Here is a 15,793-nt window from a genome sequence, read left to right as displayed (position 1 = left end):
GTACTATTATGTCACACATAACAAGGCTTTCAGGGATGGTAAATGGTTCCGCCTCAGTCGCTAACCCCGTCTGTTGCCACACCTGCTCCCGTAGACCCTAAATGGGCTTTGCTGCAAGACATGCAGTCCAAGCTTGCGTCCTTGATAGAGGACTTAAATGCGGAGAAGAACCTTCTGGCCAACAACCTTCCAACCGGTTGGTTGTGCGCCCTGTTGACGCTGAGGTAACCTACTCGCGTCTGCCAGTTGAGGTGGTTCCTCCTTCTGGCCAACAACCTTCCAACCGGTCGGTTGTGCGCCCTGTTGACGCTGAGGTTACCTACTCGCGTCTGCCAGTTGAGGTGGTTCCTCCACCGATGCGACCCAGTGTGGGTTGCCAGTCGCACGTTGACGTTAAGCGACGCTCGGAGGTGGTTGTTGACGTTCAGGACGTTCAACAACCAGCAGAGGTGACTTGTTGTGACGCAGTGCGTCAACCTCAGCAACCCGGTAGGGTGTTGACTGCACAACCCAGACAGTCTAGACAGTTTCGGGTTGACGCTGTACTTCCTCGCGCACCCATGGTTGTTGACAGTTCACAGACTGTGCAGCAGTGCCATGATATTGCGTCCGGCTCCGTCACGCATCCACCAGTGCGACCGGATTCAGCGAGTCAGACGTTGCCCACTCCGTTGCCGTTTCCTCATCAGTTTCGGATGAGGAACCCTCTGATGAGGACGTTGCTGAACAAGACGATCAGCCCCCAGCCCTGCTATCCATCCAGAAGATGCTGAAGAAGGAACGCTGCCCAGTCAGGCTGTGGATGAGTCTGGTAGGGACACTGTCATCCGTGGATCAATTTGTGTCACTAGGAAGACTACACCTCCGTCCTCTTCTATACCATCTAGCTTTTCACTGGAAAAAGGACAAGACGCTAGAAGCGGTCTCGATCCCGGTTTCCGGAAAGATAAAGTCTTGTCTGACTTGGTGAAAGGACTATATCAACCTTAGAGAGGGTCTTCCCCTGACTGTTCAGACTCCCAACCACGTTCTCTTCTCGGACGCATCGGACGTAGGCTGGGGTGCGACATTAGACGGTAGGGAATGCTCGGGATTATGGAACTCGAGTCAAAGGACAATGCATTTCAACTGCAAGGAGCTACTGGCAGTACGTCTGACCTGGAAAAGCTTCAGGTCTCTCCTTCAAGGCAAAGTGGTGGAGGTGAACTCGGACAACACCACGGCTTTGGCGTACATCTCCAAGCAAGGAGGGACCTACTCTCTGACATTGTACGAGATCGCAAGGGACCTCCTCACCTGGTCAAAAGGTCTAGACATATCACTAGTAACGAGGTTCATCCAAGGCAACTTGAATGTCATGGCAGATTGTCTCAGTCGGAAGGGACAAATAATTCCAACAGAATGGACCCTCCACAAGGATGTATGCAAGAGACTTTGGGCCACCTGGGACCAGCCAACCATAGATCTCTTCGCAACCTCGATGACCAAGAGGCTCCCAATATTTTGCTCACCAATCCCGGACCCAGCAGTTCATATAGATGCCTTTCTACTAGATTGGTCACATCTAGATCTATATGCATTCCCTCCGTTCAAGATTGTCAACAAGGTACTGCAGAAGTTCGCCTCTCACGAAGGGACAAGGTTGACGCTAGTTGCTTCCCTCTGGCCCACGAGAGAATGGTTCACCGAGGTACTTCGATGGCTAGTAGACGTTCCCAGAACACTTCCCCTAAGGGTGGACCTTCTACGTCAGCCACGTGTAAAGAAGGTACACCAAGGCCTCCACGCTCTTCGTCTGACTGCCTTCAGACTATCGAAAGACTCTCGAGAGCTAGAGGTTTTTCGAAGGAGGCAGCCAGAGCGATTGCTAGAGCAAGGAGAACATCCACCCTTAGAGTCTACCAATCGAAGTGGGAAATCTTCCGAAACTGGTGCAAGTCAGTATCCGTATCCTCGACCAGTACCTCTGTAACTCAAATAGCTGACTTTCTCTTATATCTGAGGAAAGAACGATCTCTTTCAGCTCCCACTATCAAGGGTTACAGAAGCATGTTGGCATCAGTCTTCCGTCACAGAGGCTTAGATCTTTCCAACAATAAAGATCTACAGGACCTCCTTAAGTCTTTTGAGACCACGAAGGAGCGTCGTTTGGTTACACCTGGTTGGAATTTAGACGTGGTACTAAGATTCCTTATGTCAGACAGGTTCGAACCGCTACAATCAGCCTCCCTGAAAGATCTCACATTAAAGACTCTTTTCCTGGTATGCTTAGCCACAGCTAAAAGAGTCAGTGAGATTCATGCCTTCAGAAAGAACATCGGATTCTCATCCGAAACGGCTACATGTTCTACAACTTGGTTTTCTAGCCAAACACGAGCTGCCTTCTCGGCCTTGACCAATATCGTTCGATATTCCAAACTTATCGTATGGTTGGAAATGAACTAGAAAGAGTCTTATGTCCTGTAAGAGCTCTTAAGTTCTATTTAAAAACCTTTACGAGGCCCGTCTGAAGCTTTATGGTGTTCAGTTAAGAATCCATCTTTGCCTATGTCAAAGAATGCTTTATCCTATTTTATCAGACTGTTAATACGAGAAGCTCATTCCCATCTGAATGAGGAAGACCAAGCTTTGCTGAAGGTAAGGACACACGAAGTTAGAGCTGTCGCAACTTCCGTGGCCTTTAAACAAAATAGATCTCTGCAAAGTATAATCGACGCAACCTATTGGAAAAGCAAATCAGTGTTCGCGTCTTTTTATCTTAAGAATGTCCAGTCTCTTTACGAGAACTGCTACACTCTGGGACCATTCGTAGCAACGAGTGCAGTAGTGGGTGAGGGCTCAACCACTACAATTCCCTAATTCCATAACCTTTTTAATCTTTCTCTTGAAATGTTTTATTGTTTCTGGGTTGTCCGGAAGGCTAAGAAGCCTTTCGCATCCTACTTGATTTGGCGGGTGGTTAAAGTCATTTCTTGAGAAGCGCCTAGATTAGAGGTTTTGATGAGGTCCTGTTGTATGGGTTGCAACTCTTGATACTTCAGATCCTAGGGGTCGCTCAGCATCCTAAGAGGATCGCGAGGCTCCGTAAGGAAGAAGTACTTAAAAAGGCAGAGTAAATTGTTCAAGTCGACTTCCTTACCAGGTACTTATTTATTTTATGTTTGTTATTTTGAATAACTGCTAAAATTAAATACAAAATACTTAGCTCATAATAATGTAAACATGTAATGCTGGTCTCTACCCACCCCCCTGGGTGTGAATCAGCTTATATGATCACCGGCTAAGTTTAATATTGAAAAATGTTATTTTTATTAATAAAATAAATTTTTGAATATACTTACCCGGTGATCATATATTAAAGGACCCTCCCTTCCTCCCCAATAGAGACCCAGTGGACCGAGGAGAAAATTGGTTCTTTGTTAACTTGGAGTACTAAGTACCTGCTCGACAGATGGCGCTGTTGATGTACACCCCCACCTGCATAGCGATCGCTGGCGTATTTTGACCGTAGGTTTTTCTGTCGAGCAACAGAGTTGCAGCTTATATGATCACCGGGTAAGTATATTCAAAAATTTATTTTATTAATAAAAATAACATGTTTTAAGATATAGCTATGTGGCTATGATTAAGTCTAAAAAAAAAAATTGTCATGAAAATGTCATAAAACCCCACTCGAGGGCAAGGCTATTACAGTGAAAAAAAAGGCGTCCTTTTTATAGATTTTTAGGGTAAACCTCAACATTTAACCAGCTTTGAGAAACAAGCCTTGTGAATGTCAGGGGAGTTTTGTAGAAGTAATGTATGTATATTGTACATATTGAATAGTATACAGTTTAAATCAAAGCTTATACAATATTCATGGTTCCCATTCATTTTCACTTTAAAAAAAAAAAGATAATTTAATATTTTTTCAGAATTCCCTTATTTTTCATATTTTCTTTTCATATTTCACCCTTTTTAAGCATTCAACTGTTTTAATACTGTCATATTATTAATATTTTGACTATAATAAATTGTCAAAACTCAGTGGTATGGTCATAAATAGACACAAGTGACAATATTCATCTACAACATTTAAAAACTTTGAGATGTAAAATATTTAATTTTTTCAGGGACTCACTACTCCTATATCTGCAAGTAGCAAGGTAGTGGCGCTTTTAACAATTCTCAGGTCCAAAAATTCTTCAACAGTTTCCATTCCGTCTTGGTTGATCTCCACGTATACATGCGTCAGTAAGTATTTGCTGTACTGTACCTTTTACCCTCCAGGAAAATATATTTCTATTTCATTGTACAGTAATGTACGAAAAAAAATTCAAAATATATCTTGTTATACAGTATATTGATTTATAATGTATAGAATGCTGTAGTATTTTATCAACACTACTGTACTTTGATACTTTAAATGATGCACAGTACAGTACTGGGAAAGAAAGCACATTCTCTTCCTGGGTGAGGTTGAGTACCATGCCAAAATAGATTTATTCCACCTCTAGTCTCAAGCAACAATACATTTCTGCAAACTTTATAGTTTAACTACGGTACTTTATTGTTATTTACTTTACTCGTTTAATTTCTTGTCTTTATTTTCATTATTTATAATTTATGTTAGCAATCAGAGTTTGCTTATTATCTCAGTTAAATGAATCTTCCCTTGTTATGGTTTTCATGTTGATCTTTTCAGCTGTTAAGCAGTTTTGAGTCCTTGTCTCAAACTAGTTTATAGCTCCACCATGAATGAATTAAAGTAGTTCAGTTAGCAAACTCCCCATAAGTATATACATAGCTTTAATATAGATTTACAAAATGTCTGTTCGTTGTTAATACATTAACAAAAATAGTTAACAAAACAATGTAAGTACTGAAAAAAAAAAAATTACACTTTTTCTTTCCACATGGTTAATTTCAATTTATTCTTATATTGTTCTTATGTTGTAATTAGAAGTTTATCCATTAGGTGGGTAAAGACGCAATAGAACTCAACACTCAGGTACTTATCTGAGTGGGTTAAGCTATTTTTGTCTTCAGCCCCATTAAGTGAGGACATGCACTGTTGTTCTTTGCCTATGGTTGGATCTTTCCCTTTTACTTTGTTTTTCTGTTGTACTTTGCAATGGATGAGCATGAGAAAGTGTCTCAGTAAAGAAGGTGAAGCATGTTGAAGGTTTACGAGATGTTTTTGTTACTCCCATATTTACACCATTTTGTAGGGGCATTCTTGAGTGAAAGGTTCCTCTTCTTGTAAGTGCAAGCCATGATTTATTTTGCAAGGGAAAAGGTTTGGCAGGAATCTCTTGGTTTGTTAGATAGGACCTAACAGTCTATTAAATTTCTTATTCCTTATCCAGATATTAATCTCTGACACCGTCGTTCAGTTACTGTAGTTTGTTATGCATGTTGCACAAGATTATTCCTTTGCATTCAGATCTTCCCGGACAGTACCATCCTGTTTGTATTACTAGGTATGTAGTTAAGTCTTATTTTCATGCTGTCTCCATCATGAGGCTCAATACTTCACAGTACAGTATTGTAGAAGTTTTATTCCAGCTGTGACCTAGTTGTGAAATGATCTTCCTAATCAGGTAGTGGAATTGATGGAACTTGAAAAATTCAAACCGGCAGCAAATACTTTAATGTTGAAAAGACTGACTTAAGTCTCTTTGTTTATTTATGAAAGATCTATTTTAATGTTACTGATCTTAAAATATATTTTAATGGTTTATTACTTTTCTTGAACTTTGTTTATTTCCTTTCCTCACTTGGCTAGTTTTCCCTATCAGAGATTATAGCATCCCACTTTTCCAACTAGGGTTGTAGCTTAATTAATAATATTATGATAAAAACTTTTTCACTATCGTCTGGTGGGAATACTCACCCATTAGGCTCCGAAACTTGGTTTCTTAATTGAGGCTGTCATCTGAAGTCCTTATTACAGGTTTTAAGAAACCAGTAATTTTGAACCAGGATGCCATTCATAAGGCAAGCACAATGGCGGTGTATATAAGGATCAAGTGCAGTGCTTTTCCTAACTCCTGTTATAAATATGGATATTATGAGATTTAGGTATGAAAGTTTGTGACAGGCTTAACTTTTGTGTTCAATATACTGGAATCCAGACTTGAATACTTCTATTTGTGTTCAATATACTGGAATCCAGACTTGGATACTTCTGTCTTTGACTTTTCTTACCATTATGGACAAGATGATAGTAAGGCCTCTCGTTCTTGTTCGTATTTAGTGGTTAAATTCTGTTTCTCATACTGATTGCGATGGCTTAGGAGTTTTGTAATTTGCCTCTGAATCAGGCTGTGAGCAATTCTTGAGTGAAGCTATTCACAGATCTACAGTAGTAAGTGTTTGGACCTAGTATATACTGATTCTCCATGTGTTATACCAAGTTAGGTTGGGCAAGCCTTAATTTCATTAGTAATTAAGGCTGAGCAGCCTGTCCCTGATGTGTCACATTCTTTGAAGATATACCTCATATAAAATATCAAACAGACTGGAATGGCATTTTGAGTGATCTTTTGATTTTGAATTTGTCACAACTGTATAAAAGTGTTTAGCCTGTTGTTCTCTTGAAATGAGAATCTTGTCAACACAATTGATAGGCTTATCCATTCTTGTGTGCTAAATTACTGAAAGACAAACCCTGGTTCAATGATTATAATCGTGCTATTTTGAGAAACAGGACCCATATAATTTTTGGGTGAGTAACAGTTCAGATTTAACTTGGAACTATACTCAGCTAAGAGCTGTTCTCGAAGAGTTTATGTTTCTTACGTAGGAAAAATATATTTTTGGGTGAGATAGCCATGTCGTCCTGATGGTAGTTCCTTCGGGCAGCTTCCTACTGTATAATATTTATGTGAATGATATTACAAGAGAATTACCGTCAGGTATCACAGGGTTCTAACCCCCGGAATGACTATCCTAAGATATTGTGTATAATCAGGGACGTATCTGTAGATAACCATAGATATCTGCACCCCTAATAGACTTAACCCAGTCTAGGAATCTAAGGAGGAGGATAGGTGAGGAGCCGTTATATATCCTCTCCCTTCATAGTACTACTCGTCTCTGATAAACTCATTCCAATTTTTGCAGCTTACTCATCTTCCTCATTCTTGTTTTCTTGAGGCTTAATTAACTATTTTAGCTTTTTAGTCCAGTGAAATTAAAACACGCTTGACGTATCTTAATACTTATGGAGGTGTAGACCCAAATGGTATTTTTCTATTGTTGTTCATAAGAACTGCTGATATCTTAGCTCTCCAGTTGTCTGTTATTTTTCATAAGTTAGCAAGAAGAGGTTCATTTAGCAATTGCTTAAGAATTGGGTAATGGTATTCCATTAGGTAAATGTGTTTGTGGTAGCTCTAACCCAGCTGATTACTGTCCAATTTCCAAAACCCATATTATGTAAAGTTTTTTAATGTCTTGTGAAAAAATGTCTAGTTAGGTATGCTGAAGGTAATCATCAGTTCCCTAGTTTGCAATTTGGTTCTTGCAAAGGCCTAGGAGCATATGATGGCCTTCTTACAATCTCCAATGCTGTACAGAAATTCATTGATTGTTGTCAGGAAGTTTGTATGATTGGCCTAGATTTCAGTGCTGCCTTTTATCGTGTTAAAACATTAGGCCATTGTTTTCAAACTCAAATCTTTGGGAGTAGGTGGGTCTTTTTTAACATCATTATTGATTTTTCAAGTAATAGATTGCAAAGAGTTGTTGTTAATGGGCACCACAGTGAGTATGGGAATGTGATATCTGTTATTCCTCAGGGTACTATTCTAGTCCCGTAACTTTTCTTATCATATACACTTGATATGTGGTTTGGCCTCGTCGAATATGCAAATGATGTTACTCTCTCTGCCGCTTTTCCATCTCTAGAATGTAGATTTGGGGTTGTTAGAGATCTAGCTAAAATTAGTACATGGTGCAAATTATGGAGCTGAATCATAACAAAGGTCAAGTAGGATTGTAAGTAGGTCAAGGCCAGTGGCTCCTCAATATCTGGATCTCGCCACTAATAAAGTTTCTTTAACTGTATGACTTGAAATTTTAGGTGTGACATTTATTTTATAATAATATTTTAGTACTGTATCTTCAGTTATCATCAGAACTTCATTGAAAGATGTGTAAAGGTAATCAAAAAGGTACCATTGGGTATCAGACTATCCTACAAGAAAACCTTAGCAAAAATTAAAACCTTTCAAAGATTCATGAAGGATTCCACCAGTTGATCATAGTCTCTTACATTTTATTGTAATAATTATAAATGGGTCCTAATCAGTCTTTTGATAAGGTCATTATCCTCTCCACTAAGAGGACACATGAATCTGGTTTGGCATTCATTGTTAGTTCATTTACAAAATTATTACTTAACTGTACTGTACTAAGTGTTTGTCAAGTTTTGATAATACAGTATAGTACTGTTTGCCAAGATCATTACCTCATTTAGCACTAGACTCTGGATTACAATCGGTAGTACCCATGACTTTCTCCCTTCCTGATTAAGCCTTCTGAACTCAAAAACCTCTCCAGTATGTCAGTTTTGAATATTTTTTGTCTACTGAAGATATAGAGATTATTTGAAAATACTTTGGAAGGAAATTTTATGAGAAACTAGCTATCAAACATTGAGATGGTTGGGGAAGATTGTAAAAACTAATTTTTACCATTTGAAAATTTGACACGCCAATTATTTCTATATTAATGCTATTCTTTTATTACTTTTCAGCCCGTATATTTACAATATACCTTGAGTCTGCTGACTTTGCCCTTCTGATGAACTTTGGTACGTCATTTGCCCTTAATTGCTGTATTGTTGCTGCTGCCATTACTTATAAACCCAAGAAGAAGAAGGAATAAGGCAGATCTCTACCAGAAAAGCTTGGACATACACAAACGGGCCAGCAAAAATATAGAGTGGCCTTGGTAATTAGGTATGGTAGAAACAGTTATGTTGTATATATTGTAGTGGTGATTAAGATTCTGAGGCTCTTAAGAACTGCACCATTTCATGTCACTCACTTTAATTTCTAATGTACAACATGCTATGAATTTTACTCCTTAGGTAGAGCATGTAAAAGAGATTAAAACACAGCACTAAAGGCAACTAAGGAGGTGTAGTTCAAATCTTTTAAATAATACTTCTAAGTATTATTGAAGTATGTTTATCATTTATCTTGTCTGTTACAGTTTGCCTTTGAGTAAGGTTTTATTTTATACAATTCATATTATCATTTTGCTCTGAAGTAAGATGATGTTAAGATTCTCTTACTAATGCCATAGAAACCTTCAGCAGTAAATAAAAAAAAACTAAAGTAAAGAATGAGTTTTACAAAACAATAAGTCTGTAATACTCTATCCTTTATGACTAGCAATAAATAAAAGTTCTGAGGGATTGCCTGTTACAATACAAACAGGATATGTATGGTGTAAGTAGCAGCATTCCTAGATACAGTACTGGTACTGACTTTCAACTCAGGGAATATATACAATATAATGCTAATTAATGCCCTTGACAATAAGAATATGCTGTTTTTCAAGTATTAGTATCATGGAAGTACATTACAGACATTTCAATTGAAATATACAGTACTGTATATGGTTAAAGTAATGTTTTATTTTATTTACTGCATTTTCAATCTTGTCAGGATGTTTCAAAGATTCTTTTGAAAAGGCTCGCCAATAAAATTCAAATTACTGATTAAAGTACCAGAATCTTTCGTGGCAATTTTCTGAGGCCTAATAAAAATTTTTGATAAAAGCTGTGAAGAGAATATTATATTTAATGTTGCAAAGACTGAACTTTATATGTTTATTGAAAAATATGCATGGAAATGACAAAACTATTTTTTGTATAGTATACAATACTGTTAATGTCAATATATATAAGTATATTGTAATGCAAAAAATTTAAATGGATTTGTATTTTGTGCAATGTACAATTTCTAAAAAATAATATATATTTATTTTTATTTAACAGTACAGTCATACCTCCATCATTATTAATTGGTTCCAAGACTCAAAAGTGACCGAAATTAACCTATCCAAAAATTTAAGGCACCCAATACACTCATAAAAGCAACTCACTACCCTAATAAATACCATAAAGTTTTAGTAAGTTAGTCTACTTTATTGCTTGTAAATCAATAACATTTTAGTTTTAATGTATTTCTGTAATTTTCCCCTATTATTTTTTAGAATGACTCAACATGAGGTATGTATATACAGTACTAAGTATAACTTTATTTTTTATCTTTTCCTGTTTCAGAATATATATATATATAAATTAAGGCATCTAACTTTTTTTTTTCTCAATCAATAGTTTACAATGTTTTTTCTATTTCAAAGTTTTAACCAGGTCATTGAGTCAATTCATCCTTAGTCAGGTCTAGATTTGCACAGGGATGTACGGAAAAATTTATCTTGAGGTAACAATTTGTGCAAAGCAAAATGAGGCCTCAATTTCATAATAATTTCATCTTGGAGTTTACTTTTAATACAGTAATGTAGCAAAGGTTCTATTACAGACATATATAACAGATAAAAACGTATCATTGGCTATAGCCCTCTTCAAAAACAATAAGAGCCCAGCGTTAAAGTAATTTTATCCTTTCTTTGAATTGGTAATATTCCTTTAAGCCACAAATATTTAATGGAAAACCATAGTACAGGTTTCGTTGAGGGGTAGTGTCAATGCACCTCATGTAATGTACTGTAGGCATTTACCAAATGTCTTTGCAGAATCCCTTGGGCTCATAGCAGCAGCTTCTTTTAAACTCTCTGCTTTGTACTACATTCCAACTTCCTTTATTTCCCTATCTTGCTTTCAAACCTCTTAACATTGACATCGTAGTGCAACTATGGCGTTTCCCCCATTGCACCTCAATGATGGATGGCCTTCCGAGTGATGAATGCAAGGCCCAATGTCAACATACTGCTGTGTGTAGAAAATGGAGGTCAGCACTTGCATATTTTGTCCATTTATATAAGTTTCATTCATTAAGGAAATAGTCAGAATCTACATTTTTAATGTTGGACTATCACATATTTTATTTACTGTATTTGAATGTTAATTAAAAACGCTTTAGTCCTAAGAGAAGTGTTTAAACTCGGTGGTCTGGTTAATGTATCAAAAATTAGTAGGGACATTCTTTGTTTAGTATCAGCTTAAGTGAATTATTTGAATTAGTACTACTGTAGTTTTAAAGGTTTATAAGTATTTTAAGTTTCTTGGCAACTAATGCATACCAGTACATTTGTATCTTTCAGCATAATAAGAAATATTGTGAATATATAATCGAGCAAAGAAATAAGAGAAACATATGTTTAGCAAACCTTAATTTACAAATACAATATATGTGAGAAAATGGATAATCTATTCCTCGGATAATGATAGAAAGTGGTGAAATTACTGTATATGGGATACTAAAATTAATACCTTTCCCCTAAAATTTTTCAAGAAAAGTAACTAAATAAGTACTTAAATCAGAAAAGGGTTGGTAGCTGGACTGGATGCACTTAAAGATATAAAAAACCTTTTTAGCAATAAAACAAATATTCATTAAAAATAACTATTTGAAATATAGACATTTTCCTAGCCAAAAATGCAATACAAGTAATGTGAATTTCCATTATTCCAAACCAGAGCTTGCGAGTCGCTTTCGTTAATCTATAATTATGTGCTTTCAAGAATGGAATAAGGTAGCATTGGGTGAATATGGTGGCAGTGGTTGAGGTATCTTTGAGAGTAGCTTTTTAATGGGATCTGATGGTATTTTATCTTTGATAAATAAAATAAGTGACATTGGAAAGTTATTGTTAGGACAATATGTTTAAAACTATAAATTATATTTTAATTCATGAATTATGCTATAATTCTTTGGCATAACCAATTCAAGTTGACCACGCGTATAAATGTCTATCCCCCACCAAAACAATTCTTGAAGAGTTCAAATCCACTTAAATTTTATTATAAATTTTTATGAAGAGTAATATTTCTATTGAACTGGAAATAATTTTGTATAGATATTTTTATTTTGATGAAAACTACATCTCTGTATACTGTTAGTAATTAGGAAAATACCATTATTGGTAAAATTACCAGACTGAGTAACTAGTTTTCCCACTAGCACTTTTAAGATCTTATATTTTAATGATACAAGTTTAATGTCAAAGTAAGAGGAATGACTTTCTTGCTTATTAATTAATGTCAAAGTAAGAGGAATGACTTTCTTGCTTATTAATATGTAATTTTGCAGTCAGCCTATCCGTGCACATATATTCATTGTGATGTTAAAAATTCTTTGATCTTGTGATGTTATGGAGTTTATAAAACACTTACCGTTGCTTATTTATCTGTGAGATTTTCTAATTAACATACATGAAATAATGTCTTTTAGAGTTAGTGATGGTATTAGAAGTATTGTTGAGATTTTAGTGATAATAGAAGTATTATTGAGATTATAATGCTGTTATTGCAATTATCTGCAATTTATCATTACTGATGAAAAATATTAGTAGTAGTTAGTTATGAAAATCATAGTAGATACGGTACATCAATAATAAGTAGCTAATGATATTAGGAAAGGGAATTTAATTTTAAATAATTTATGTACTGTAATACTTCATACTTCACGTGCTTGCAAACTATGTCTTGGAAATTATGCAGTTATGAATGCTAATAAATCCTCTCTCATAGACAAGGACTAGTTAGTTTAAAAATGTTAAATGAACAGTTTTCTTTAGCAAGAAAATGTGATTTACAATTACATTATTAGAAAGATTTTAAATAGTTTAGTCCACAAGAATTTAGGTTATGGCTGCAGTGGAGCACTCAAGTTAGGTTTTTTTATATATTCTATTTATTACAAGAGTGCCTATAAAATTGTATGTCAACCCAATTTAGAGATATGTAATATGTTTTTATAAAAAACTCGCATTCATAAAAAAATTAGCTTGTTCCTACACAAATACAAACTATCGTCCTTTAATAGGAGCATGATTATGGTAAAGCTGGAAACTACCGTTTAAACATTTAATGAGGTACAGTAGTTGTAATTGCTGGAGGCTCGAGGGTAGGACCCAACCATGTGACAGCCAGAGTAACCCTAACTTTTATTTCAGCCACTGCACAGTATTGTACTTTTGACACCCATCTATCGGTCCTACAGAAAATAACTGCTTTTTCAGGGGAATAATATACCAGTTCAAAGTCCCGTGCTTTGGACTTCTACCGCCCCCAAGTGTTCCCACTTGTCTCTTCTTATAACCACTACTGTGATTTGCCTGGAGGTATCTTGATTGGCTGATTCTGTTCCTCGAGGAGGCAGGTTGATCCAGGATCAAGATGAGCTGCTTTTCTTTTTCCACAATCTGAGAATTGGGATTAATCTGGAAACTTCAGTCTCATCTTCAAGCAGAGGATATAATACCAGAGTATGCTGATACACACATGGGAGGCTTGTATTAGTAGCTGTTCCTACACAACCATAAACTTCTGGCTCGACAGTGGCATCGTCTTTAGGAAAATTTCTTTTGGCTTGAGTAACTCTTCCCTCACGGACACCTCCACCACCGATCACTCCAGTGGTGTTTGAAGCATTACTGGTCAGCAACCAGCAATTCCCCCTACCACCTGGATCTAGTGGAACAAGATGTGGAGAGCTCCACTGAACACAACCCCTCAAGAGATGCTGCGGTTCATATTTGCATCCAAAGAGGGATGCGATGCACACCTGACGAATCAGATCGCCTCGGGGCTAGTGTCCATGGAAGAAAGCACCTGCACAGATCTGTAGGAGATACAAGCAGTGCTAATAGCATTGCAAACCTTCCAACAGAGTTTAACAGGACACCCAGTAATGTTTATGAACGATAACACTACCATCGTGGCTTACGTCAACAAGGAAGGGTGCACTGTTTTAAAGACCCTTAGCAAGTTAGCAAAGCAGGTGCACACATGGGAAGCCAACAATCTGGTACTGTATAGTTGTCACCAAGGTTCATTCCAGGTAAGAGGAACAAGCTAGCGGAAACAATCAATTGCCAGAGACACTATACAGGGTCCTAGTGGCCCCTACATATTCAAGTGTCAGAAAGGCTTCTTGCTCTTGAGATCCCCATCGACTGACCGTTTCGCCTCTCTGTTTAACAAGAAACTCCCAACACCTCTGGTACAATCTGCATGTATAATCCTTTCCCCTCTTTTGCCCGTTTACTCCATACTGTTGATGATATTGGTCCTTTATATGACCCTGGAGTGGCCACATGTCAAATGGTATCCGGATCTGCTGATACTCCTTGTTGAGATATCAAGAGGATAGTGCCAAAGAATGGATACTTTTCTGCAGTGGATTGCTAATTTCCTCATTTCCTTCTTCAAAAGAAGCTCCTCTCAGTATTCACTATTAAAGACTATAACTCAGTCTTTAGCCAGGTCTCATCTAGCAGTGTTTAGACCTTTGAACAGTCTTGCTCTATACCAGGAACTCAAGGCCGCGAATGGGATGTCACTCGAGTCCACAGGTCTCTCAAGTGAACCCTAAGCAAGCACCCGAGACAAGTGCCAGATGGGTATCTAACCCTCAAGACGGTCTTCTCTCGAACCTTAGCCTAGATGTAGCATGTAGGCAAGCCACATGGAATTTCTTACGTCATGAGCTTTTTTCAAAATGGAAGGTCTCCTTCATCTTTTATCTGAAGTTCATATCCAGACCTAGAATCCAGGCATTCACAACTCCAGCTTCAAGTCCTTTTATGTCCTGTGAAAACAGAACAACAAGACAAATCAGGGCTCCTTTGTGGAGTACTGGAGGGTAAAGAAGATATCCAAGAGCACTATTTCATCTGGCTTCCTGAGACTATCAGTCAAGCTCATCTAACAGAGGGACCATCCGGGCTTAGCACACAGTTGAGAGAGATATTGGCTCTACCCTAACCTTCATGAAGAACCTGTCCATGGCACAGGTCGTGAAAGCAGAAGTCAGGAATAACAAATAACCTTCACTAACCACTCGCTAACTACGGAAGTATACCCACAAGTTCCTGGATAATTTTACCTTTGGTCCTGTTGTAGCTACTTAACATGTTGTGTTGCAAACCTAGCTCTCTCGCTAGACAAGAAGCCTTTGATAAAGATAGCAGTCATGGTGTAGTCAAGATCAGATAAGAAGCAATGGCTTTTTTTTTCTTGTTTTTCCCCGCCCTTGAGGTGCAGCAGTTATTCCGGTATGTGTTGGACCTGACACTAGATCCAAGTAAACCACCTCAGATGAGAGGGAGTGGATAGTAAACCAGCCAGTTTGGTTATAGGAATTTCCTCCTTCCCAAGGATAAGTCAGCTATTAAAGGACAATAGTTTGTATTTGTGTTGAAACAAAACACAAATTTTAAAATTAATTTGTATTTTTCCTAACTACAAATTTGAGTCTTCAGTTAAATGTGTCCTCTTCAACTATCACACAAGTTCTAGATCCAGGTGGGCGGAGCCTACCCTGCACCCTCCCATCAATCACAACCACTTCAAGTTTAAACAGCTGTTTCCAGCTTCACTGAAATGACACTCCTTTCAAAGGACTCATGTTTGTATGATTAGGAAAATACAAGTTACTTTAACATGTGATAATTTATTTCCACCAACACAAAATTAATATTTTTCTGCTTATTAACCCAGTAGCATGTACAAATTGCTAGTAATGAATGTTGAAATATACATTCCTGCTTGTTGATGTCGGTTATACTATTCAAAGCTCTCTAGATGGAGCACCTACCTGTCTAATTA

The 15,793-nt window shown here is 37.3% G+C and overlaps 1 protein-coding gene and 1 long non-coding RNA gene across 2 annotated transcripts in view; one reads left to right on the top strand and one right to left on the bottom strand.

Moving 5' to 3' along the window:
- The window catches only part of LOC137634117 (solute carrier family 66 member 3), a 69,158-nt gene extending 59,291 nt beyond the window's left edge, over positions 1-9,867 (top strand). The window contains exons 3-4 of the mRNA XM_068366341.1: positions 4,113-4,233; positions 8,744-9,867. Coding sequence (XP_068222442.1) covers positions 4,113-4,233; positions 8,744-8,874 — 252 coding nt within the window. The 3' untranslated portion in view covers positions 8,875-9,867. The remainder of the gene's footprint in view (positions 1-4,112; positions 4,234-8,743) is intronic.
- Positions 9,813-12,212, bottom strand: LOC137634118 (uncharacterized). Its single transcript, XR_011042454.1, has 2 exons — positions 10,896-12,212; positions 9,813-10,848 (listed from the first exon to the last, which is right to left on the bottom strand). It is a non-coding gene; the product is annotated as an uncharacterized lncRNA (long non-coding RNA).
- Positions 12,213-15,793: the final 3,581 nt, after the last annotated feature.

Source organism: Palaemon carinicauda, chromosome 44 (assembly GCF_036898095.1).
Source record: "Palaemon carinicauda isolate YSFRI2023 chromosome 44, ASM3689809v2, whole genome shotgun sequence".
Classification (NCBI taxonomy): domain Eukaryota; kingdom Metazoa; phylum Arthropoda; class Malacostraca; order Decapoda; family Palaemonidae; genus Palaemon; species Palaemon carinicauda.
This window is presented reverse-complemented; position numbering and strand designations above follow the sequence as displayed.